The sequence below is a fragment of the Rana temporaria genome, chromosome 9 (genome assembly GCF_905171775.1).
Source record: "Rana temporaria chromosome 9, aRanTem1.1, whole genome shotgun sequence".
Classification (NCBI taxonomy): domain Eukaryota; kingdom Metazoa; phylum Chordata; class Amphibia; order Anura; family Ranidae; genus Rana; species Rana temporaria.
In genome coordinates, this window is record NC_053497.1 from 54,783,620 (window position 1) to 54,810,035 (window position 26,416).

General features: G+C 44.3%; 1 protein-coding gene across 1 annotated transcript in view; it reads left to right on the forward strand.

Moving 5' to 3' along the window:
• The window catches only part of LOC120913536 (HHIP-like protein 1), a 52,725-nt gene that overhangs the window by 17,016 nt on the left and 9,293 nt on the right, over window positions 1-26,416 (forward strand). Inside the window, exons 3-5 of the mRNA XM_040323523.1 lie at window positions 11,551-11,694; window positions 14,987-15,315; window positions 23,193-23,319. Of these exons, the coding sequence (XP_040179457.1) occupies window positions 11,551-11,694; window positions 14,987-15,315; window positions 23,193-23,319 (600 nt within the window). The remainder of the gene's footprint in view (window positions 1-11,550; window positions 11,695-14,986; window positions 15,316-23,192; window positions 23,320-26,416) is intronic.

Consider the following 26,416-nt stretch of genomic DNA (forward strand, 5'->3'; position numbering starts at 1 on the left):
CCTTTTGGCCCAGAATTTTTTTGCTAGGTCCTTCATTTTTTTTTAGATCAAAGCTTGCTGCCAGGGCCACACATGGCTTGAATTTTGGCCAGTTCAGCAGGAATTGGCTGACATTCAAGCCATGTATGGCATTACATCAGAATCGAACCGACGTGTCATTTTTCCAAGCTTTACAACTCCCCAAATGCTACTATTGATGTCAATGTAAACGCTCTGCAAATGCACATCAAAAACCTCTGTGGCATATAAAGTATATTTAAAATGCATTTAGAAAGTTTTACTTGCCAATATGATAACAGAAAAATTCATACAATAGAAAGCCAACACAAAGGGTGCGTCTGGCAAGTGTTTTTAACGTGATGCGAAAGTAAGAAAAACCCGTTGGACGCTTAAATTTCTTTGCACTGTCTAAATGAACCGAAATAGATTGAATAGAATAGGTAGGTCCTCATATTACATCGTTTTGGTAAATCTAAAGTTGGTTGTACAAAGATTGTTCAGTCAGATTGTAACGTTTATGGTAAGCTTAAAGTGGAATTCCAGGCTAGAACTAACTGAAGCTTAAAGGGTCACTAAAGGATTTTTTTTTTTTTAGCTAAATAGCTTCCTTTACCTTACTGCAGTCCTGGTTTTATGTCCTCATTGTTCGTTTTTTGCTTTGATGTTGCTGTAATTCCTCTCTGTTCTGGACACTTCCTGGTTGTCTGTTTCCTGATCACCACAGTACTGGGAGATGTCTCACTGTGGTGACTAATCAAGGAGGTGTGTCTAAAACCCCTCAGCACCAATCCAGTTTCGTTTTGCAAAACCTTCACTGCCCTCTTTTGGCTCTCTGTACACCAGGAAACAACAGCAAAAACTAAACTAAACTGTAGGTACATTATATGATTGTTTTTTATCTATTTTTAATCATTTTTAAAAGGAATCCGTTAACTATTATGTCTCTATACCCTGTAAACAGTCATTTCAGCTAAAAAAATGTTTTCCCTTTAGTGACCCTTTAAAACGGCTCCCGCTCCCCTTCTAATACCTATACTAACTACCCTGTAGAAGAAGATGCATATACTTGCCTATTCTTAGGGTGGTCTGGTCCAGTCACATTATCCGCTCCCAGTGGCTGGCTTCAGGGGAGAGGAGGGACATCCAACAATGGATGTCCCATAGCAAGCCTGTGGTTGTTGGCTCTCTCTCCTCTCCCCTGAAGCTGGCCACTGAGGAGTGTTGCCTGCCCGAGTGCCCTGAGAATAGGTACTGCAAGGCTGGCCATACATTATAATATGAGGTCAAACCTAAATATTTTCAATTTGTATGCAATTAGGAATTCCCTTGCACTACATAGTCGAAGGTAAATCTAAAGGAAATTGAACAAGAAAATTGTATAATGAAGGATTCTCAATTTTCTCGTTGTGATTTTTGACGGACTGTTTTACGACGAGAAAACCGGTCGTGTGTATGCTTAAAAAAAACGTGCATGCTCAGAATCAAGTATGAGACAGGAGCGCTCCTTCTGGTAAAACTAGCATTCGTAATGGAGATAGCAGATTCATCACGCTGTAACGGACTGAAAAGCACGAAGACTGAAAAGCGCAAATCGTCTCTCATCAAACTTTTACTAACACGAGGATCAGCAAAAGCAGTCCAAAGGGTGGCGCCATTTGAATGGAACTTCCCCTTTATACTGCCGTTGTACGTCACTGCGTTTTTAGAACGACAAGATTTTGGCTTGACAGTGTGTATGCAAGGAAAGCTAGACAAGAATCCCGTCAAGCTTGACAAGAATCCCGTCGAGAAAAACTATATTTTTTTCCCGACGGGATTCTCGCCTGTGTGTACAGGGCTTCATTCTATGAACGGAGAATAAGTGCAGGTTCTCCCCCTATAAGGCACCCCTTGTCTCCGCTGCCAACTTCTAAACACTGTGTGTTGTCTCCAAACCCTACCCACTCCCCAGTATAACCCCCTTTAGAGACTACAGAAACAAGTACAGTATCATTTATAATGCTAAGTAATTTGAATGGAATATGTTAATAATTACAAGAAAGGGAGTAAAATAGATCCCATGCAGTCAGCAACAATAGATCCCCCCCCCCCCAGCAACAAAACATTTTCTCCCCCAGCAACAACAGATTCTTGCCACCAACAATAGACCCCCCCCAACAATAACAATAGATACCCCAGCAATAACCGATCACCCACCAGCAACAATAGACCACCCCAGCAGGCAGAAAAAATTAACCCCCCCCCCCCCCGAACAGTAGTACCCCACAGTAATATAAGCCACCACAAAACAGAAGATCCCCACCAGCAACAATACATACCCTAAGACCCCTTGCCAACACAAGTTGTACATTCAGTGCTAGAGGTGCCGAAGCTGTGTGCCACCGAGCTTCTGCTGGAAAAAAAAAACTCTGCCTAAATCCCGTGGTTCCCCGAAAATAAGACCTAGCGTGATTATTGAGGAAGGCTGCAATATATGCTCTACCCGAAAATAAGCCCTAGTAAAGTTAATAAAAAATATATATATATCTGCTTTTTCAAACTGCATTAGGTGCAGTATGTCCCTCCCTGCAATGATCATCCAAAATACCCCTTCCACAGCCGCCGCTGACCCGCCCAAGGTCTCCTCTCCTCTGCAGGAATCTCGGAGCCGAAAAGAAGAGCTCAGGCAGGTTACATGATCGCAGAGGGCAGCAGTAAAAAGGTACTGCTCATAAAACAGCCACAAAAGGAGGAACACAGCACCCTACAACCCTACAGCAGCACAGTCCTCCCACAAAACGGACTACATAATCGTAAAAGTGTTTTTTGGGGGATTCAAATTATGTAAAAATACTGATACTAACAAGACATCCCCCGAAAAAAACAAGCCCTAGGGTCTTTTTAGTAGGGGAAACACGATATTGCCATCAGCTTTTAGCTTTTCAGGAACAAGCTTGAGTCCTTTTTTTTGTTTTGTAGTATTATACATACTGGAGCATAGCATGCAACCCTGGCAGCTGAGGATTAACAGATTGTCAGAAAAAGTTTGCCTTTATCTCATCCGGTATTTGGTAAATGCGCAGTGCAGTCTGATTTATTTGAAAAGGTAATCTGAGAGCAGCGATGTGACGAAACGGTTTCCATATTAATTGTCTGGCAAGATAGAATATATACTTTGTGGTGAGGACGGGAGTCTGACTATAGCATGCAGGAAGGGGTCTGGACTAGGAGTTCAGCACGTACACACAGTGTTCTTCTGAATTCTGTGCTCAGAAATCTCTGTGCCTTGTAAACTGTGTACAGTACACAAAATACTCCACACAGGACCTAATATGTAAGCATTATAACAATTATACTCGGAGCTTTTTTTCTCAGAAAATAGGTGCAGGAACTCAACCACGACCCGTTCAGATTTCACAAACAGTAGAAGGGTCTTAAAGGGGCATTAAATACCAGAATTGCATTACATACAGAGTGCAGAGTTCAGGGGGTTACAAAGCTGTCACTTGTAAACACAGAAACCAGACTTCTGTGTTTACAAGTGATTGTGGTGAGCAGGCACCAAAGTGTCTGAGCCAGAGGTGGTGGAACTGAGTTCCCCCAAGTTCCCCCTGAAAAAAAGCCCTGATTATACTGCATGGTTTCCATGAGACAAAGGACCAGCCATTTATATATAATCCACAATGACGTTGTATACAAAGTAGTATCATTCTGCTAATCTTTCAAGAAAGGTAGAATCCATGACCCAGTTTGAAAAATAACAGGTAAAGTGATAGACTAGACTCTCGTCATTAGCAGATATAAATGGCCCATGACCAAATACCGCTTCCAGTTATATATACACTATTGTCAAAAGTATTGTGATACCTGCCTTTACACGCACATTAATGGTATCCCAGTCTTAGTCCGTAGGGTTCAATATCTTGAGTTGGCCCACCCTTTGCAGCTATGAGGCCCCGTACACACGACTGGTTTTCTCGGCAGAATTCAGCCAGAAACTCGATGGGAGACGTATTTTGCCGAGAAAACCGGTCGTGTGTACACTTTTTCGCCAAGGAAACCGACGAGGATCTCGTCGGGCCAAAAAGAGAATATGTTCTCTATTTCCTCGTTAGTCAATAGGAAAAGTTGGCTCGCCGAGATCCTCGGCGGCTTCACAAGGAACTCGACGAGCAAAACGATGTGTTTTGCCCGTCGAGTTTCTCGGACGTGTGTACGGGGCCTAACAGCTTCAACTCTTCTGGAAAAGGCCGTCCACAAGGTTTAGGAGTTTGTCTATGGGGATGTTTGACCATTCTTTCAGAAGCGCATTTGTGAAGTCAGGCACTTATGTTGGGTTGAGGTCAGTCAAGTTCCTCCACCACAAACTCGAATCGGCTGTTTATTTAAAGCCCAACTGAAGCTTCTTTAAAAAAATAAAAAATGTAAACACTATAATGTCTAGCAGTCTATGTGCAGCAGACGAATGCGCTATTTGCTGATTGACAGCTACATTCACAGAGGAAGTACCCCTGCTGGGTGCACAGCTCTAGCCAGGGCTTTTTTTCAGGGGGAACTTGGGGGAACTCAGTTCCACCACCTCTGGCTCAGACCCTTTGGTGTCTGCTCACCACAATCACTTGTAAACACAGAAGTCTGACAGCTCTTCATTCTGTGTGTGACCCCCCTGAACTCTGCACTCTGTATGTAATGCAATCCTGGTATTTAATGCCCCTTTAAGACCCTCCTACTGTTTTTGAAATCTGAACAGGGTCGTGGTTGAGTTCCTGCACCTATTTTCTGACAAAAAAGCTCTGGCTCTAGCTCTGATTCACAGAGGAGATGTCCTTCCCAGTTGTATGGCTCCAGCTCCGATTCTCAGAGAGGGTGTCCCTCCTGAGTGCACAGCTCTAGCTCTGATTCACATAGGGGTGTTTCCTCTGATTGCATGGCTCTACCGCTGATTTATAGGGAGGTTGTCCCACCTGGTTGCATGGCTCTACCCCCAGCTAGAGTTGCTTTATCAAAAAACAATAGTGGGATTTGATGCACTTAACATTTTGAAGGGGCGTTAATGTGCTTAATTTTTTAAAAAGAAAAAGCCTTACAGTCGACCATTCCTTAGGACGGCCATACACGGTTCCTGCTGAACCAGCCAAGATTGGAACCATTAATGGAAAGGCTAAATGTTCCAACTTGGGTATAACCAGACTGCCGGATTCACTTACAATTATCTCAAGCGGCTGCTAACAATAATCACTGTCTTCTCCTAGTGAGGACAGCCTCCCCCGTGTGTCACCTCACCCCCCCCAGAGCGCACGCCGGGAGAAGACAATGACCTGGCAGGAGGGATTCCCGCATCAATACTGTCTGTGTTGAACGGTGGAGTCAAGCAAATTTATTTCCTGTAACCCGTGGTTGCAGGGAAGAAATTTGCTCCGTTTATGGTCGGCCCCTTTCACACGGACGGATAGAATGGTGCTTTTAGCTGCGGATTTTCTAGTTTTCTACCGCAGCTAAAAGCACACAATGCTTTTCTATGGCCCCATTCACACACAGCGTTTAGCTGCGATTTTGTTACATGCGGTTTGGTGCGAATAGGAAAAATAGAATTGATTGCTGCGTCCAGGTGTGATTTAGCGCAGCTATATGCACATAACCTCAGGTAATCGCAGTCTTTTGTGTCAACTGCGGATAGAATCGTGATAAAAAAAAAAAGAACAGGAAGCACATCATAATAAAAAATAAATAAAAAGGTTTGCTATGGGAATGACTACCGCAGCTAAATGTGGCCGCATGTAATCGCAATGTACAAATGCAGCTAATCGCAGTGCCTGGAGCCTTCAATTTCACAGAACATTTACATGCTTTTAGCTGCGGCAAAACAGCCATCCATGTAAAAGGCGCCTTAAAACTGAGTTCTACCCAAAAGTGAAAACTTTGCTTAACAGCCCCCCCCCCCCCCCTCCCCGGTGCCACATTTGGCACCTTTCAGGGGAGAGTGGATACCTGTCAAAAACCGGTACTCGCTCCCACTTCCATGTAAGGGCGCTGTGGCGACCTACGTAATTTACGGCACCCCCCCCCCCCCGCTGCCTTCTGGGAGACACACACAGGTCCCAGAAGACAGCGGGACCATTCAGAAAGTGGAGTACACACGGGCCAAATATCAAGAGACAGTGGGCTTCTGTCGGGCGCAAATGCTGGAAAACCAGCAGCTGACCGTCTCCCGATCCCAATCAGCGCTCTCTGCCAATGGCTGAGAGTGCTGATTGGAGTGTTTGGACAGTGTTGTGAGAACACAACAGCTCAGTGGGGGAGATTGCTGAACTAAACTTGCATGGTTAGTATAGCGTCTCCAACCAGAGCTGTCATATTGTTTTTCATGCAACACAGGTGTACCATAATTACATAGTTAATCAGGTTGAAAAAAGACACAAGTCCATCCAGTTCAACCATAAAAATAAATAAAAATAAAATATTGTACAATCCCATATACCCAATTCTATACCCACAGTTGATCCAGAGGAAGGCAAAAAAACCCCAGCAGAGCATGATCCAATTTGTTACAGCAGGGGAAAAAATTCCTTCCTGATCCCCCGAGAGCCTATCGGATTTTCCCTGGATCAACTTTACCTATAAATGTCAGTACTCAGTTATATTGTGTACATTTAGGAAAGTATCCAGGTCTTTCTTAAAGCAATCTACTGAGCTGGCCAAAACCACCTTTGGAGGGAGTCTGTTCCACATTTTCACAGCTCTTACTGTGAAGAAACCGTATTTGGAGATGAAATCTTTTTTCCTCTAGATGTAAAGAGTGCCCCTTGTCTTTTGTGATGACTGTAAAGTGAATAATTCAACACCAAGTTCACTATATGGACCCCTTATATATTTATACATGTTGATCCTATCCCCCCTTATTCTCCTCTTCTCAAGAGTGAATAAATTCAGTTTCTCTAATCTTTCCTCATAGCTGAGCTCCTCCATGCCTCTTATCAGTTTAGTTGCCCTTCTCTGCACTTTCTCCAGTTCCCTAATATCCTTTTTGAGAACTGGTGCCCAAAACTGAACTGCATATTCCAGATGAGGTTTTACGAATGATTATAAAATCATATATCTCTCTCTCTGGAGTCCATACCTCTCTTCACACAAGAAAGGACTTTGCTCGCTTTGGAAACCGCAGCTTGGCATTGCATGCCATTATTGAGCTTATGATCTACCAGGCTTTAGCCCCCATTCACATCTAGGCGTTTTTACGCCTGTAGCGCTATGCCGCTGCCGCCAGAGGGCTGGAAACACATTTCCCTCTATGGAGATGGTTCACATCTCCACGCCGGACGCCTGACGCCTGCCGCCTGAAAAAAGGTCCCGGACCTTTTTTTCAGGCGTCTTTCGGCGTTCGGCTAGGAGATGGGAAGCATCTCCATAGAGGGGGTCAATCTGGGGCACATCTAGGCGGACAATACCGGCGTTTTGTCGCCGCTAATCGCGGTACAAAACGCCGCTATTTCGTCCGCCTAGATGTGAATGGAGCCTTAGGCCCCATACACACGAGAGAATTTATCCGCGGATGCGGTCCAGCGGACCGTTTCCACGGATAAATCCTCTCAAAGATTTCCGCAGATTTCTATGCGATGGAGTGTACACACCATCGCATTGAAATCCGCGCGGAAATCCTCTGGCGATGACGTGTCGCCGCGATTATGACGCGGCGTCAAATCATTACGACGCGTGCGGGGAATCCCTTTGGACGGATGGATCCGGTAAGTCTGTACAGACGAGCGGATCCATCCGTTGGAATGGATTCCAGCAGATGGATTTGTTGTGCATGTCAGCAAATATCCGATCTGCTGGAATCCATCCCAGAGGAGATTTCTCCGCGGAAACAGATCCGCTGGCGTGTACACACCATAGGATCTATCCGCAGAAACCCATTTGCTGGGATTTATCTGCGGATGGATTCTATCGTGTGTATGGGGCCTTAGACTTAGAGGCTGCGATTGATGACTTCCCACTCTGCAAATTCTATTTGCCTGGTTTTAATGGTCACCCTTTTTGCTTCAGGTCTTTAAGTAAGTACTCAGAACAATTACACAGATAAGTGACTTCACTCTGACTTTCCTTACCTACATATTTGTATTGGGTCAGTAACTTGAAAAGTATTGAAACCAGATTTTCAGTAATACAGCCAGGCAAATGGAATTTTCTGGAGTTCAGCAATAGCAGCACCCAAATTTCTCTCAGGAACAGTTTACATTAATAAGGTAATGATTACGTCTGCCTTACATGCTTTAAATATTAAGAATTTAACATTTTATTTAAGAGGAATATTTTAAAACTACAGGTACAGGACCATTTTAATTGCTGTCCCCAATAAATGTGTAGAGTGGAGATCATGGAAAACTGGCTGGAATGCAGGCCAGAGAGGCAGAGAATGTGACGTGATTAAGGTAACAGATGACTATGGAATATGAGATGTAACATAGATGTGCCAGACTGTGGCAAGTTTTGACTTTCTTCCATCCGCCAACACAGAAACCTGAGGGTGAAGGGAGGAAACTGATTCCCAACGCTATGTATACTGTATTACTATGAATATTCTAGCTATAGTAGATCATTTTCTGCAGACAATTCAAAATGTTCAGTGTATTAATAATAACCTTTATAAACCAGTGGGATAGCGCTGTAAAGAGCTTTAAATATAGGGGGTTCACTTTTTATAAAGTTTCTGATTATACTGCGGCAGGCATTCCTGAGAAGAGGAATGTGGCTACACGGTTTTCAATGTAATGGTCCAGTTGGATATTCTATGTAGTTTGTGGCTAACAGTCTGCTTGCAGTAGGCAAGTGATAGTTTGAAGGAATAGAAATTATAGTTTGAAGGATAAATATGGCCTCAGCTGACTGTAAACAGAGTGCTGGGTGAATATAGAAATGCATGTACCCTCCTTGGGATGCTTTGCACATTTCAATATGCCGCCCGGTATCCCATTGTAATGCTACCCATGTAGAAGCTGCCAAGTAAATTTCCAGGATCCTTTTTCCCAGTAGTTTTTTTGCAGCCATACACACAACTCAAATCACTCTTTAGCTCTAGGCAGGGGCGGACTGACCATTGAGTCACTCGGGCACTGCCCGAGGGCCCCATGCCACTAGGGGGCCCCATCAGGGTCGCCAGGCTCAGTAAAACCAGGGACAGTATGTAAAAATCGATGTTTTTTTTAGATCTGTCCCTGATATGTCCGAAACCGACATGCTTTTGATTTGAAAATCCCAAGATTTTAGCTGCCCCGCCTCTGCACTGCCTCCTTAGTGTGGTGGCCATCTGTAAGCCCAGGGGCCCCATTTTTTTCTGGTGCTTTAATAAGAACTTGAAAAGGTAATGGGTAGGATACTCCAGTAAACCATAGCAATGATTTGAGGACACTGAACTTTCTCTTGTAGAACTGTGAGCCAAGTCCTTATTTTATGGACTGAGCTTTGTATTGGCAACCTGAGGAGATTACTCTTCCTCTCTGGACAGTCTGAGCAAAGTCCTTTCACTAAAGCCTCGTACACACGACCGTTTTTTTCCAGCAGGAAAACTGCGGTGAGAGCTTTTGGCCGTGAATCCCGGCCGTGTGTATGCTCCATCGCAGTTTTCCAGACAGGAAAACTGGGGAAAAAAAGAGAACATTTTAATATTCTCATTTTCCCACCGGGATTCCCGGCGGTCTTTTTTCCAGAAGTTTTTCTATGGGAAAAACTGTGATGGAGCATACACACAGCCGGGATTCCCAGCCAAAGCTGACTTTTTACCGCCAGGAATCCCGTACGTGTGTATGAGGCATGAGGATTAAATAGACTGAGCTCTTGAGGACACCAGACACAATGTCCCATTTTAATGATGATTTTAGCATAAGAATGTTGGCCACAGTACACAGTACCTAGGATCTCTCTCACCGGTCTGTACTCACTATTGTCCTTGGAAAATTGGTTGCCTCACATCCCATGAGGCATTGTAACACACTGACATTCACAGACATGACTAGGCATGATGGGAATTGTAGTTCCTGAACAACTGAAGGGCCGTAGTTTGAAGACCCATGCTCTACACACTTTTACCCCGTGGTACCAGACTGGATCCTTTAGATGACAGTCCCTCCCTCAGCTTCAGCAACTCTCAGCAGGCACATGGCAGAATGGCCTAGGGGGCTAACAGTCCCCCTAGGCTGTGATCTCCTCCTCAGGGAAAAACACCTGGCTGCTCTAAGTCTGAGTATTTATACAGACTCCCAGTCACCATCTGGGCCCCTCTCACTGGGGATTGGCCAGGGCTGCATAAATATTTAGTTGCTGATTAGACTCCTGCCCACTAACTTCCAGAACAATTCAGGACAACCAAGGGGAAGCAGTCAATCCTGCAGCCACTGAAATACAGAACAGACCAGAACAATCAAACACAGCAACATTGATTGCATGCCCATCAATTAAATGCAGCTTCCCTGGATACAGTGAACCAAAACTAAATTTACCTAATCCCAAGTACCTACCTAGGAGGGTGCTACACCATTATATCGGCAGTATAGAATGGTCAGAATTGCATGTACTAAATACTGCAGGCAGCATAGAAAACGCAGAGTATCATGTACTCAGTACTGCTGGCAGCATAAAAGACATAGAATACAATGTACCAAATACTGTAGGAGGCATAGATGGCATAAAATGCCAAGTACTCTTTACTGCAGACAAGATAGAAGGCATTAAATGTACTCAGCACTGAAGCTTCAAATGCCATGTACCCAGTATTGCAGGCAGCAGATTGGACAGATTCATGGTGGTGAAGGTAGTTGATCGTTTCTCTCCTGAACCCATTGTTGAAAATTACATTTATAAAAAGTGAATGACCCTTCAGTCCAAGAGACCTTATTCTGTTGTTCATTATGACTGTGTTGTTTCCTTAGCCACTTTCCTCCAAGCCATAATGTGCGGTGAATAATGTGCACTTTTGTAGAGTGGCCTGTCCAGGATTTTCTTAACCTTGTTCAATCGCAACATTCAATAAAGGGACATTTTGATTTGTAAATATAAGCTTTTCTTGCTTGAACTCCATGTACATGGGCCTTATGCCCCGTACACACAATTGGAAATTCCGACAGCAAAAGTTCGATGTGAGCTTTTGAACGGAAATTTCTGACCGTGTGTATGCTCAATCGGATTTTTGCTGTCGGAATTTCTGCCAGCAAAATTCCGACGCATGCTCGGAAATAATTTGACGCATACTCGGAAGCATTGAACTTAATTTTCTCGGCTCGTCGCAGTGTTGTACATCACCACGTTCTTGAGGGTCCAAAGTTCAGAGAACTTTTGTGTGACCGTGTGCATGCAAGCCAAGCTTGAGTGGAATTCTGTCGGAAAAACCATCCAAGGTTTTTCCGACAGAAAATCCGATCGTGTGTACGGGGCATTAGCCATGCACTCCACCATTCCATTTCTTCTTTCGTGCTTTCAGAGGTAGTAGAGGGACAGCAAATAGTTCAGTATTCATACATACTAGTGTACATTCTGTACATTACATAATGACCACATCCTATCATTTGTCTGTACTTTCAGAATAATCCTAGAAGTGACAGAACCCGCATCCAACCACAATGGAGGACAAATACTATTTGGAATCGATGGATACCTATACATCTTTACTGGGGATGGAGGAAGAGCTGGTGATCCATTTGGAGATTTTGGCAATGCCCAAAACAAGTAAGTAGAGAACATTAATACCAAATTCCAGGCGAGCTGTAAGTACACACTAGAATAACATGAAGAGTAAAAATGTATTTATTATTGGTACTTATATAGTGGTTCAATTTACGTATCGATATACCGTAACTATAAACTGTATTGTACATTCATATCAGGAATGGTTTTACCTGCCAAATAATAATTCTGTGCAGCTGCTTTTGTAATCTAGATAAATCTATGAGCTTAGGTTCACACTGACAGAGGGATTGAAATATTGCGAGTTCAGCTGAACTCGCACAATTTCATACCAGCCTGTCAGTTCAACTTCGGGGGCGATTTCAGAGACATCTGTGCAGGTTGCTGCACAGATGTCTATACAAATCGCACCCCGAAGTCGCCAAAAGTAGTACAGAAATTACTTTTGGGAATCGGCGCCTCAAATGCGGCATCACACTGTTTCGGAAGGTGCCATTATCAGCAATTGCCGCCGTTTTTTTACATGTGATTTGACAAATGCATGCATCCCATTGTGTATCCCGTGTATGCTGCCGTGTATCCCGCTGTGTTTCTCTCCCCTTCCGTGCTCCTCCTCCACCCCCTGGAAATGTCAGGATGGAGAGCGGGGGAGGAGCCAGTAAATCCGTCTCCTTACTGCTCCGAATGGACAGAATCAGTGACCACTGACTCTGTCCATTCACATAACTGAAACATTGTAACCTGTGTTTACAAATGTTTCAGTTTATGAATGAAGAGAAGACGCTGTCTTCTCTCCTTTCATTTTCAGTGCAGCTGATGCTGCTGAGAAAGGGACTGGGGAACATGTGTCCCTAGTCCCTTTCCCTGTCTCAAAGGGAAGATGTCAGAGGTCTGTTAAGACCCCTGATATCTCACCAAAGCCCCCCCCCCAACAGGGCTGAAAAAAATAAAAAAAAATAAAGAATAAAAAAAATGATTGTAGAAAATAAAAAAATTAAAGAAAAAACACACTGACACGGTCCACCCCCCCCCCCCCCCTTAAAAAAAGAAAGCATTATAAATAAAAAAAAAGAAATTAAAAAAAATGTAAAAAATTAAAAAAGAATTGTTAAAGATAAAAAAAAAAAAAAAAAAAAAAACATACTGACACATGTGCCGCTGTCACATGAGATTAAAAAAAAGTATCAGTATTCGGTATCGGTGAGTACTTGAAAAAAAAGTATCGGTACTTGTACTCGGTCTTAAAAAAAGTGGTATCGGGACAACCCTTGTAGCAATAGATACAAGCAGGAAAGTGAATATGTAGCTTATCATTTTAATGGGCTGACTAAATACAAGTCCATGTTACATTTTCAAGGATACGTCATTCCCTTTATCAGGCATTTTTCCCTAAATATAAATAATAACAGATGTACCAATCATCAGTGCATCTCTTAGGCCCAGTTCACACTGATGCAACAATCGCTCCGACTTTGGAGCACTTGTCACATCAGAAGTCAGACCCCATTCAATGCAATGGGACCGTTCTAATCGATGTGCCTTGAGTCGATCCGACTTAAAAAAAGTTCCTGCACTACTTCTGGTCTGACTTTGGTACGACTTCCATTGACTTCTTTTAAAGAAGTTGCATGCAAGTCATGCTGAAGTCACGTTGGGCTGGGACTTTAAAGCGGAATTCCAGTCTTTTTATGTTTATTAAAAGTCAGCAGCTACAAAAAGTGTAGCTGCTGACTTTTAATAAACAGACACTTACCTGCTCCACTGTCCAGCGATGCGGCCGCCCGGAGCGTCGCTCCTCTCCCCCCCCCCCTCCGCCAGCGCCTCCATTCACACTGTGGGCACCCGGCCGCTTTGGCTTCACGGCTGCACTCTAGGAGTGTACAGGCGATGATCTGGGACCTATCTCGTGTCCCAGGAGATCGCCTAGAGGGAGGGGGTCGCCTAAGGGGAGAGGAGGAGTTCTCTGTCCTCTGCCTCCCCCATGCCCCACAAACATAATCTTCCGGTGCCCTGGGATTATTACAGCTGAGGGACCTATCACAGGCACTCATCAAGAGTGCTGACTATGCCCGCCCTTTCTGCCCCCCTCCTCTATTGATAGAAGCCACAATATCCAGTAGCTTCCATGAATGAAAAGCAATCTATGAATGGAGGACAGTGGATGAATAAAGGTCCACCTCCTCCATCCATAGTGCACTTTTGCTCCACACAAAACAAATAATGTAGCAGCAGGTATAGGAGACACTAAATGTGCCTCTGCGCTGACATTTTGGGGAGTCACAGTCCCTTCGGGAAAGGTGGGCTGTGACTCACCGAAACGTTGGTGCAGTAAAGTCATTATCATATTCCTTGTTCATCTGTGCAAGTCCTTTGAATGCCTACTATACCTGTTGCTATATCTATGTGTAATATATATATGCATAAATATATATATCTACATATATTTATTATTTATATATATATATATATATATATATATATATATATATATATATATATATATATATATATATATATATAATATTATATAAGTACGGGACCAGTACACATCAAGTGATAATATATCTAGCTTATCATATGAGTGCACACAGGGTGTGCCAGGGCACACCCTAATCACCCCATGTGCCACACATTCCCCCTATTTTCAAAAATTGTAAAAAAATAAAAAAAATAAACACATAAAATGTTAAAAAATAATACACAATAAAATAATAAAAATAAAAACTACTGACACCATCCACTACCCTACTGACACCGTCCAATGCTCTAATGACACCGTCAGTAAATATACACATACACATGAACATGTGTTTGAGCTTTGTGCTGCACACCCTAATGCACAGGTGTCGAATACAAGGCCCGCGGGCTGAATCCGGCCCTCCAGGCCATTTCATGTGGCCCTTGCACCACTTCTGCAGCTGCCGGAGAGCTCCAGCCCTCCTCTGGTCCTCTTCCAGACAAACTTTCTGCTTTCAAGCAATGCATCCAGCTTCTTCCCAGCAGTAGCATAAGGAAAGGGGGGTGCACTGTGATGTAAGGGAGAGTGGGGGACTCAACTTCTGATGGTGGGGGGGGGGGGCTATTGACATCTAATGTAAGGGGAGGTGATGCGCTGGACATCTAATCTTACAGATACAACCGGCCCTTTTAAGGGCAATCATAATGCTGATGCGGCCCACTATCAAATTGAGTTTGACACCCTTGCCCCAATGCAATGGGCTGTGCACACATATGTAGCTTATGTTCATCTCAACACAAAAAGCTCATTCCACCAATTTAATAAATTGGTCTTCTGAGGCAAACTGACATTTTTCTTTTTTTTTTTCCCCAACAGATCCTCTCTTTTAGGCAAAGTCCTAAGGATCAATGTCACTGGCAATGACAAGGGACCTCCCTACCGTATACCACCCGACAACCCCTTCCTGCGAGAACGCACAGCACGTCCAGAGGTATATGCCTACGGGGCCAGAAACATGTGGCGCTGCTCAGTGGACAGAGGTGACCCAGTCACTGGGAAAGGACGGGGGCGGATTATCTGTGGTGATGTTGGACAGAACAAGTTTGAGGAGGTGGATATCATCCAGAAGGGTGGCAATTATGGTTGGCGAGCCAAGGAGGGATTCTCCTGTTATGACAAGAAGCTTTGCAACAACGCATCTCTGAGTGAGTCACCAAAGAGCATGACTGTTAATGGAAACCTGAATGATGAAATACTGAGCCCATTTACTAAAACTGGTGCATACAGAATCTGGTTCAGCTGTGCATAGTCACCAATCAGTTTCTAACTTCAGCTTATTCAATTAAACTGTGAGAATATGGCCTCATTCACACTTGGCGGACTCCGATGCTCCATAGGGATGCATGGAGCGGCCGTTCAGGTCCGTGACAGGCGGACCCGAACGGATCGTAGTGTGAATGAGGCCTAAGCCCCCGTTCACATCGACATGTTAAATCGCATGCCAAATCACTGTCCCAGTCGCCGCACCGATTTCCAAAAGTAGTTCCTGCCCCAAACTCGCACTGAAATACAGTTTTGAAATCGTGCGATTTCAGCTGAACTCACGCGATTTCAAAACTGTTTTTCAGTGCGTTTAGTGTAAACGAGGGCTAAAACCTGGAAGCTGATTGGTGACTATGCACAGCTACACCAGAGAAATCCCTGCATTCACATCACTTGTGTGGATGTTGGGATCTGTGAGTTTTCTTTTACTTTCAACCTGCTGGTCGAACAAAAAGAAAAAAACGTTTTTTATACCCTGCCAAAATGTGATTCAGTTAGGGTCTGCGCCTGCTTTTTTTTGGGTGACTCTATTCCTATTTATTCATTAAAGTTTTTTGTGCCATAGTTCACTTGCCCTCAGCCCAGTCCTCCAGTACATCCCACCGATCCTCTGTGAATGTGGTATTGCTGAATACCAAACTCACATCAAGATAAGCTGAGTGAACTTTCGGTCTTTAGAACAGTAGTAACATTTACCAGACAGCATATAACTATGTCACTGATTGACTTTACCTGTATTTGCTTTTTTAATAAAAAGTGAGTTAAAACAAAAAGATGACATATTCCAGATATACACACAGTACTCGTCATACGCACACACTTAGATTCCACAATATCATCCGTCATACAGAGACAAGATGCAAAGTCTGCAGCATATTACACAATGATAGGAAGGAACGTTATCTTCCAGTGTCTGGATGTATAGTAAACTCGTATAAGGCCACGTCACAGGGTATCAGCACATCTGTCTTAATCACCTTAAAAAAACGCGCCACATGTGTTTTTATTTAGGGTCCCATTCCTGTTATAACCATGAGTCACGATGAATTTAATGAGGATTTTGAAATAAGCTTTGTATGTGCCAATATTTCCTGTTTATCATATTCTAATCTGAACACTTTTCTCATAGTATTGATTCAGAAGAAAAACAAACGGTTGCCACAGGGGTGTTGCTAGGTGGCATAAAGATCAGGGGCTTCGGCCCGAAGTCCAAGGCCATAAACTGGGGGGGGGGGGGGTGTTGTATGTGATGCAGGCCTTTTTTGGCTGGACCGTGACCTACCTGACCTACATACACTGACCTACTTACACTGACAGTAGTGACCTACATACACTGACCTACCTACACTGACAGTAGTGACCTACATACACTGACCTACCTACACTGACGCTAGTGACTCACCTGACCTACATACACTGACCTACCTACACTAACAGTAGTGACCTACTGACAGTAGTGACCTACATACACTGACCTACCTACACTGACGGTAGTGACCTACATACACTGACCCTACATAACATGACCTACATACACTGACCTACCTGACTGACCTACCTACACTAACCTACCTGACCTACATACACTGACCTACATACACTGACAATTACACTGCCTCTGACCTACCTCAGCTCAGCCGTTGTGTGCGGTGTCACTGCAGGCAGTCAGTCATTGCGTCAGTCATCTGAGGAGGAGAGGAGAGCTGAGGAGCCTGGAGGGGAGGAGAGCCGAGGAGGGGAGGAGAGCCGAGGAGGGGAGGAGAACCGAGGAGGGGAGGAGAGGAGAGGAGAGGAGAGCACCGAGAGGTATGTGGCGTGGCGGCCACATTGTAATTCCCGCCTTCTGGAGCCTGCAGCGCCTATGATGGACGTCGCACGTCCCGTGGTCCCGGCATTGGACCAGTGGGACGTCCATCATAGGCGTTGCATAGGCTCCAGAAGGCAGAACCTGCTATGGCACTGGGCCACATTCGGCGGCGCTCGGGCTCAGATCGATCCTGGCGCTCGCCGCTCACTCGGGGCTGACCATGCAGACCTTCCAGCATGAGACTCAGGGCTTTTCGGGGTCACATTCCAACCCCTCCCGACGCCCCTGAGTTGCCAACAACGCATGGACAACAATTTCCCTCTTAATTATGTCAGTGAAAATCAGGTTGATTCTTTGTATCAGCCCCACTGATGAAGCCTACCCACAACAGATAATATTTCCAGTAATTAAAGGAAGCCAATCCACATTTACAGTGCCTTGCGAAAGTATTCGGCCCCTTTGAACTTTGCGACCTTTTGCCACATTTCAGGCTTCAAACATAAAGATATAAAACTGTAATTTTTTTTGAAGAATCAACAACAAGTGGGACACAGGGCCAGATCCACAGACGAAGTACGCCGGCGTATACATTTCCTGCGTCGTATCGTTGTTTTGAATCCTCAAAACAATATACGACGGCTTCTGGGTTAGATCCGACAGGTGTACGTCTTCGTACGCCTTCAGGTCTAAGATGCAATACTTCGTCGTCCGCTGGGTGGTGTTTTCCACGTCGGGTATGCAAATTAGCGATTTACAACGATCCACGAACGTACGCGCGGCCGTCGCATTTTCTAACGTCATCTGTAGTCGGCTTTTTCCGGCGTATAGTTAAAGCTGGTATTTTGCGGCGTATAGATAGAATTTCCATGTTAAGTATGGCCGTCGTTCCCGCGTCGAAATTTGAATTTTTTTTTTGCGTACGTCGTCCGTGAATAGGGATGGACGTAACTCACGTCTAAGTTCAAAAAATGACGTCGTTGCGATGTCATTTTGCGCAAAGCATGTTGGGAAATTTCTGGACGACACATGCGCATTTCATTCGTGCGGGGACGTGCTTCATTTAAATGAAACCCGCCCCCAACCCGCCCAATTTCAAATCCGCTGCCAGAAATACACTACGCCGCCGTAACTTACGGCGCGAACTCGCTGAGGATTCGAATATACGCCAGGTAAGGTACGGCGGCGTAGTGTATGTGGATCTGGCCCACAATCATGAAGTGGAACGAAATTTATTGGATATTTCAAACTTTTAAAAAAAATAAAAAACTGAAAAATTTGGGCGTGCAAAATTATTGAGCCCCCTTAAGTTAATACTTTGTAGCGCCACCTTTTGCTGCGATTACAGCTGTAAGTCGCTTGGGGTATGTCTCCATTAGTTTTGCACATCGAGAGACTGAAATTTTTGCCCATTCCTCCTTGCAAAACAGCTCAAGCTCAGTGAGGTTGGATGGAGAGCGTTTGTGAACAGCAGTTTTCAGTTCTTTCCACAGATTCTCGATTGGATTCAGGTCTGGACTTTGACTTGGCCATTCTAACACCTGGACATGTTTATTTGTGAACCATTCCATTGTAGATTTTGCTTTATGTTTTGGATCATTGTCTTGTTGGAAGAGAAATCTCCGTCCCAGTCTCAGGTCTTTTGCAGACTCCATCAGGTTTTCTTTCAGAATGGTCCTGTATTTGGCTCCATCCATCTTCCCATCAATTTTAACCATCTCCCCTGTCCCTGCTGAAGAAAAGCCGGCCCAAACCATGATGCTGCCACACCATGTTTGACAGTGGGGATGGTGTGTTCGATTTTGGTTTCATCTGACCAGAGCACCTTCTTCCACATGTTTGGTGTGTCTCCCAGGTTGCTTGTGGCAAACTTTAAACTACACTTTTTTGGAAGACAATTTTAAAGCATGCTATCCCACATTTGTCGGCGGAAAATCCGACAACAAGCTTACAAACGGTCAGATTTTTCATCAACAGCCTGTCATCACACAATTCCTGTGTATGTATGTGTGTACGGGGCTATAGGCTTGTTGAAGAATCTTCAACACCCATCACATTACAGGAGTGTTGGATACTTGCGCCCCCTGCTGTGCTCTGTGAGATCATGCACCAGCCTCTACTGCATGTGTGTATCTTCATTAGTATTGATAAGGACGGATGTCACAACATGTATGCACACTCTTTTTTGTCTTCTCCTGCTTTTTCTTTCTTTTTCTTTTTTTTTTGGATAGATGCAGAAGAGTTAAAATTTCTTGTTCTGGTGTCTCTGTGACACCAGAACAAGAAATGAGTGGGCGGAGAATAGTACTAGAAACAGGTAGGTACAGATAGCAATACATTTTCAAACATTCTAAACCTTCATCACTCTAATGAAAATGTGCTTTAGCGCTGGTTCACACTGATGCTACTTTGAAATCGTGCTACTTTACTTGAAGTAGCGCGATTTCAGAGTAGCAAGGTCAGCGCGATTTCAGGTGCTACTTGATAGACATCTGTGTGGCTTCATACACCGATGTCTATAGAAATCGCACCTGAAATCGGCAAAAGTAGTGCAGGAACTACTTTTGCAAATCGGTGCGGCGCCGCAATATCTGTGTCGCACCGATTGGAACAGTGCTATTGCCGCCAATAGGCTGCGACTTGTCATGCGATTTGATCTCTCAAATCGCATGACAAGTCGCTCCAATGTAAACCTAGGCTTAGTGCTGGTTCACATCAGTGTGATTTCTGATACCACAGAGAATTGCATGACAAGGAAAATCACATTATATTCAAGGGTAACTGTTCTCAACAATGCGACATAGCATGGTGCTATATTGAAAAAGGTTCCTGTGCTACTTTGGTGCAGTTTACAGTAGGACCTGGCCCCATAGAATATGCAAAAATACAGCTTCAAAGTTGCACTACATAATCGCACTGCAAATCAACAAAATGTCATTGCAGTAGTGTGAACCGGACATTAGACTGGCTACCAGCTGGAGAGATTACCCATTGCTTCCAGTCCAGACCAGAGGTGAAGGGTGATCTACTCAACAGGGATACAGATAGCAAAAAAAGTTTGACAGAGGTACTAACCATTCCAAAAGTATGACAGAGGCTCTAACCATTCCCTGCTCAATCAGAACAAAAATGTGTTGTTTGGAGTTAGGTTTTAACATATTTTTAGCATGATTAGTATGATTTTCTGATCGTGTATATTAACCTTAAAGTGTAAGTTCAGGAAAAACGAACTAACTCTAATGCCGCGTACACACGGTCAAACCGACAAGAACGGTCTGATGGACCGTTTTCATCGGACCAAACCGATCGTGTGTGGGCCCCATCGGTTATTTATCCATAGGTTAAAAAAAAGCAATCTTGTTTTAAATGTAACCGATGGATACCTAACCGCTAGAAAACAAAAAACGATCGTTTGTAGGCACGTCCATCGGTTAAAAATCCACGCATGCTCAGAATCAAGTCGACGCATGCTTGGAAGCACTGAACTTCGTTTTTCTCAGCACGTTGTTGGGTTTTACGCCACCGCGTTCTGACACGATCGTTTTTTTAACCGATGGTATGTAGACTCGACTGACCATCAGTCAGCTTCATCGGTTAACCAATGAAAACGGTCCATCAGACCGTTGTCATCGGATGGACTGATCGTGTGTACGCGGCATTATTCTACTCTATGTCACATTCTAAGACTAATCTATCTAGCCCTGTAAAGCACAAATCGCTGTAGTTGCCTGTTCTGCAGTCGCTCTGGTTTAATGATGGGGCACTATTCCTCCAACTGACAGGAATAATGGGGCACCATTCCTCCCACTGATACCAACAATGAGGCACTGTTTACCCCCACTGACATAAGGACACTTTTTTACTCCCAATGGCCACAGTCTGGCCCCTCTAAAATCTGAAGGACAGTAAACTGGCCCTTTGTTTAGAAAGTTTGGAGACCCTTGGTGTGAAATAAATACCTAGCACATTAAGCCTGGTACACACAATGAGATTATTGAACAAATGATCTTCCAATTAAAATAAAATAAAAATTACATGCTAGTCTCCATATTGAAAATGAAAAAGGTCCTAAAATATGAAAATTCTCGTACAACAGAATAACATTTGGAAGGGATGTATTGTATTGTATTGCATTTGTATATGAAAATCGTCTGATTTTCATTGTATTGCATTTGTATATGAAAATCGTCTGAAAGTTTTTGTCCCAATGGATCATTTCAGACGAAAGCTGATCATATGATCGCTTCGAAAGCGGTATGATTTGTATGATTTTCTGATCGTGTAGGCTTAAAGTGGAAGTTTAGGAAAAAACAAACTAATTCTACTCTGTGCCACATTCTAATGCTGAGTACACATGGCCGGACTTTCCAACGGGAAAAACTCTCCGGCGGAAAAATAGAGAACCTAGTACCATATTCTCAAAGAATTTACGCCAGCGTATCAGCAGATACGCCGACGTAAGTCCGATTCTAAGGCCGTCCTATGTTTAAGTGTATTCTCAAACTGAGATACACTTAAACATGCCTAAGATACGACGGCCTGCGCCGTTGTATCTTAGGCTGCAATATCTACGCTGACCGCTAGGTGGTGTTTCCTTTGCGGTCAGCGTAGAATATGCAAATGACTAGTCACGCCGATTCTCTAACGTACGCTTGCCCGTCGTAGTGATTTTACGTCGTTTCCGTAAGCGATACGCGGCGTAAAGATAGACATGCCCCCTAGGTGGCGTACTCAATGTTAAGTATGGCCGGCGTTCCCGCGGCGAAATTTGAAAATTTAACGTCGTTTGCGCAAGTCGTCCGAGAAATTAAATTTTTTTAAATTAGATATTAAAAACGATCGACGAGAAAAATGGGCTTTAAAAATGTAGAACCTGCTCTGTTTTTTACGTCGTCGTTTTTCTCGTCGTGAAAAATGGTCGTGTGTAGGCTTTAACGACGGGGAAAAAAACGTGCATGCTCAGAAGCAAGTTATGAGCAGGGAAATTTGCATAATCAGCCCAAAGGGTGGCGCCATTCAAATGGAACTTCCCCTTTATAGTTTCGTCGTACGTGTTGTACGTCACCGCGCTTTGCTCAAGCATTTTTTTCATGATTGTGTGTATGCAAGGCAGGCTTGAGAGAAATCGCGTCTAGAAAAACGTTGTTTTTTTCCATGACATTAAAAACGGTCGTGTGTACGCGGCATTAGAACTTTTACTTTAAGGCAAATTGCCTTGTTCTTGCATTTGGACTGTGTTGGCCAACACTGTCCAACATTGTTGGCTTGAGTGAGATATAAACTGCTTTCTCAGGGTTGTCTCTATGTGACAGACTTTCCTAGTCCAAGAAAGTTCTAGAAAATGAAACTCAACTGTATACAATGTAGCGAAACCCATCCCTCCAAGCATGTGTATGAAGAGTTGTTACTATGTATAACTAGATGTAGATTTCTTTGGTTTGAAAAGCAAGCACGCTGCATATGCGTTCAGACTTTGACCAGAGGCTCGTTGGCGATATCTCGGCCTTTAAAACCCTAATAGTCTCTTCAGAGACAGGTAAACACCCTACCATGACTACCCCACGCCTGTGCCTTATGTATAGTATTTGATGCATGGGAACATTTTGATACGTTACACTAAGTAATCTAAGAGCGCCTTCAGACTGCCCCGCTGCGCTTTTGGTAAAGCGCAGTTAACCTGTGGTTTTCGTGTGGGTTAGCTGTGCTTTCCCATAGACTTGTGTGAGGTCCTGCGGTTTTGGTGCAGTTTCAGAAAGTGCACCAAAATGCCTGCATGCTACATCTTTGGTGTACTGAAATCCTAGCAAAGTGCCGCAACACCGCATTGGGGCAGTGTGAAGCCGCCCATAGCATCATTAAACAGTGAATTTTCATAATTTTCTATTAGTTTTGCTCTGTTCCTGTTTGTTACTCCAGCAATGTGTGACACCTCTATTCTTTCCATTTTCATTTTAGATGACATATTACCAATATATGCCTATCCTCACTCCATGGGGAAGTCAGTCACTGGGGGTTACATTTACCGTGGATGCCAAATGCCTAACCTCATGGGGCGCTACATCTTTGGAGACTTCATGAGCGGGTGAGAGCAAAACTCAGCAGAACAATAACAGGCTGACATTAATTTATAATGCAGACTTTTAATAAGATAATATGTAATCAGACTTATTTTAAACATTTTTAAACAAATATTACCAAGAAAGACACCGTGGAGTAGATTTAGTTAAAGGAAAATAGACTGTGGACTTTGCAAGTATGTAGGCAAGTGCAGTCTACTTTCTCCACTGCAGGTGGCGCTCAACCACAGTGGCATAAAGGGGGGAGAGGAAGTCACGGTTTCCAGGATCACTGGGGAAGTTATCCGATTGGATGCTGCCGTGCCATGTGAGCCATCTTGGGTCAGACACAGCCTATTCAAGACCCTGGCTCCCAGGTTTGGCACACATTTGCATTTGGGTAGTATAGAGACAGGTTACCCATCTGTCAGGGACAGTATTGGTGGCAGTAAAGGTTCCAGACGAGAAGAGAAAGCTTAAGGCTCACAATCTCCTTGGACATCTTCCCGTTTGGGTATAAGATGGCCAGGCCAGATTCTGCCTCTCCAGAAAGATGCTGTCAGTTAGGCTGATACCTGCTCTGCTACCCGCTGCTGACATTTGTGAGTGTTCCCAGTTGGGCCTTCTCCCACCAGGTTTGTTGTGGACTGTTTTTCCCTTTACCACAATACATGTCCTCCCAATTGCACTTGGACTGTGTATGAGTTATTGCCGCTGTGCCACACTGCACCCTCCAACAAGAACAGTTGCTCCAGAGCTTAGCAAATGAGTTAAAGCTTCACTTTACAAAGAATACCCAATCACATTCAAGCAAAATGGAAAAAAATGAATTTTTGCTTCACACGTTTGGTGGGTTGAGGTCAGCAAAGCTTCCCCTCATTTATTAAGCTCTGGAGAAACTTCACTTGCAAAATGAGCCTTTAATAAATCAACCCCAATCACTCTCCTAGTGATACATAGACATGTGCAATTAGTTTTGGTAAATTCAGACAAATATTTGGTTATTCAGAGATTCATATATATCTGAATCTCAGAATAAAAAAGTTACGAATTTCATTGAAATTTATTTAATTTTGTTACGTTTATTCGTTTTCTAACGTATTCCAAATTTTTGGAACAATTTTAATTTGGATCGGTCGAAAAATGATCGGCCAAATAAAATTCTGTGTAAACAATAGCTGGTTGTTAAAGATCGGGATAGGAAGCCGTGTCTTTAACCAATGATTCATCAGCTGTCAGTGGGCTTCCCCTTCCTGAAACGTAAAAAAAAGAATGCCAGCAATAGAAAATTCTGAAAAAAAAACAGTGTAGGGTCCCCCCCCCCCCCATTCAATCTTAAGGGGAATCCCATGCCCAAATTTAAAAAGAAATGGTGTCCTCCCCCAGAGCCCCCCCGCCCCAAAGCACCTTGTCCCTATGTTGGTGGGGAAAAAGGCCTCTTCCCTACAACCCTGGGCAGTGGTTGTGGTAGTCTACGGGCGGGGGAGATTATCGGAATTTGGAAGCCCCCAGATCCGGCCCCCCCCATGTAAATGAGTATAAGGGGGTTGAATAGCAAAGAGTTGGAGTCACCTGATGACGTCACTGGGTGACCACGCCCCCGACATCACCAACAGGGGCATGCTGGGTCAATGATGTCACAAAGGGGTGGGGTCACCCACTGACATCATCAGGTTACTCCACGCCTTAGCTATTTAATAAATGTAAGATGGAGGCGCATGCAGTCGGCGGGGACCCTTCGACGAGTCCAGAGTTTTTTTTTATTTGGGATACGGCGGGCGGACAGATCTACGCCGGGGGAATTTTTAATACAGGAATTGTCAAAAACTTGTGTTGTGTCCTTATTCACTTTTTACACTTTTTTGCTGAATGGGAAGGCCGTAGATTCGCTAAGCCCCCCACCCACACACCCCCACAACCACGCCCTGTGTGGGCATGTGGCCTGGTATGGTTCAGGAGAGAGGGGAAAACGATCGCTCACCCCCCCCCCCTTTTCCTGGCCTCCCGGGCTGCATTCTCGAATTGGGGTCTACTATGGATTTTCTATTGCCGGCATTCTTTTGTTTTAAGTTTCTGCTCTCAGGTTGTTAAAGGGGTTGTAAAGGTAAAAAAAAATTCACTTTAATGCATTAAGGTGAAAAACCACCTGTGAATTAGCGCCCCCCCGGAGCCCCCCGTGTTTACTTACCTTACCCCTTTGAAAGTCCCGTGCCGTGAACGCACAGGCTTCTCGACTCATTCATTGGTTGATTGAAAGCAGCGCAGCCATTGGCTCGCGCTGCTGTCAATCACATCCAATGATGTGGCGCACCGGGGGGCGAGTGATACAGTGAGAGGCTATAGCCGCCGGCTGTATCACTGGAGCGCGCTCGCAAGAACTCACCACCATGCGAGCTTGCTCGCATAAAGGTGGTGAATTCTTGCGGGGAGGAGCCGAGACAGCCACCGAGGGACCCCAGAAGACTAGGTTCGGGGCCACTCTGTGCAAAACGAGCTGCACAGTGGAGGTAAGTATAACATGTTTGTTATTTAAAAAAAAAAAATGTTTTATCTTTAGATCTTTAGTGTTCCTTAGTGTTCCTTATCTTTAGTGTGGTGGTCTGCTCCACAGCCCGCTCCTTAAAGCGGGGGTTCACCCAAAAATAAACTTTTTGACATTAGCTACATCCCTCCAGCATACTGCTAACATCTGCAGTATGCTTTTTTTTTTTTGTTTCGTTTTTGTACTTATCGTTATACGAGCCCTTGTTATCCGGCTCCGAGCGGGGGATTACTTCCGGGTATAGGCATTCCTAAGCTGAGAGGAGTTGATTGACGGGCTGCTAAAGCGCGTCACACCTTCCGAAAATACCCGAAGTCACACTCGGGTGTTTACGGCGCCTGCACAGTCAGCTCTACACGGCAGGCGCCGTAAACGCCCGAGTGTGACTTTGTGTATTTTCGGAAGGCGTGACGTGCCTTAGCAGCCGTCAATCAACTCCTCTTCGCTTAGAAAAGCCCATTCCCCGCTCGGAGCCGGATAACAAGGGCTCATATAACGATAAGTACAAAAAAAAAAAAAACAGCATACTGCAGATGGTAGCAGTATGCTGGAGCTAATGTCAAAAAGTGGATTTTTGGGTG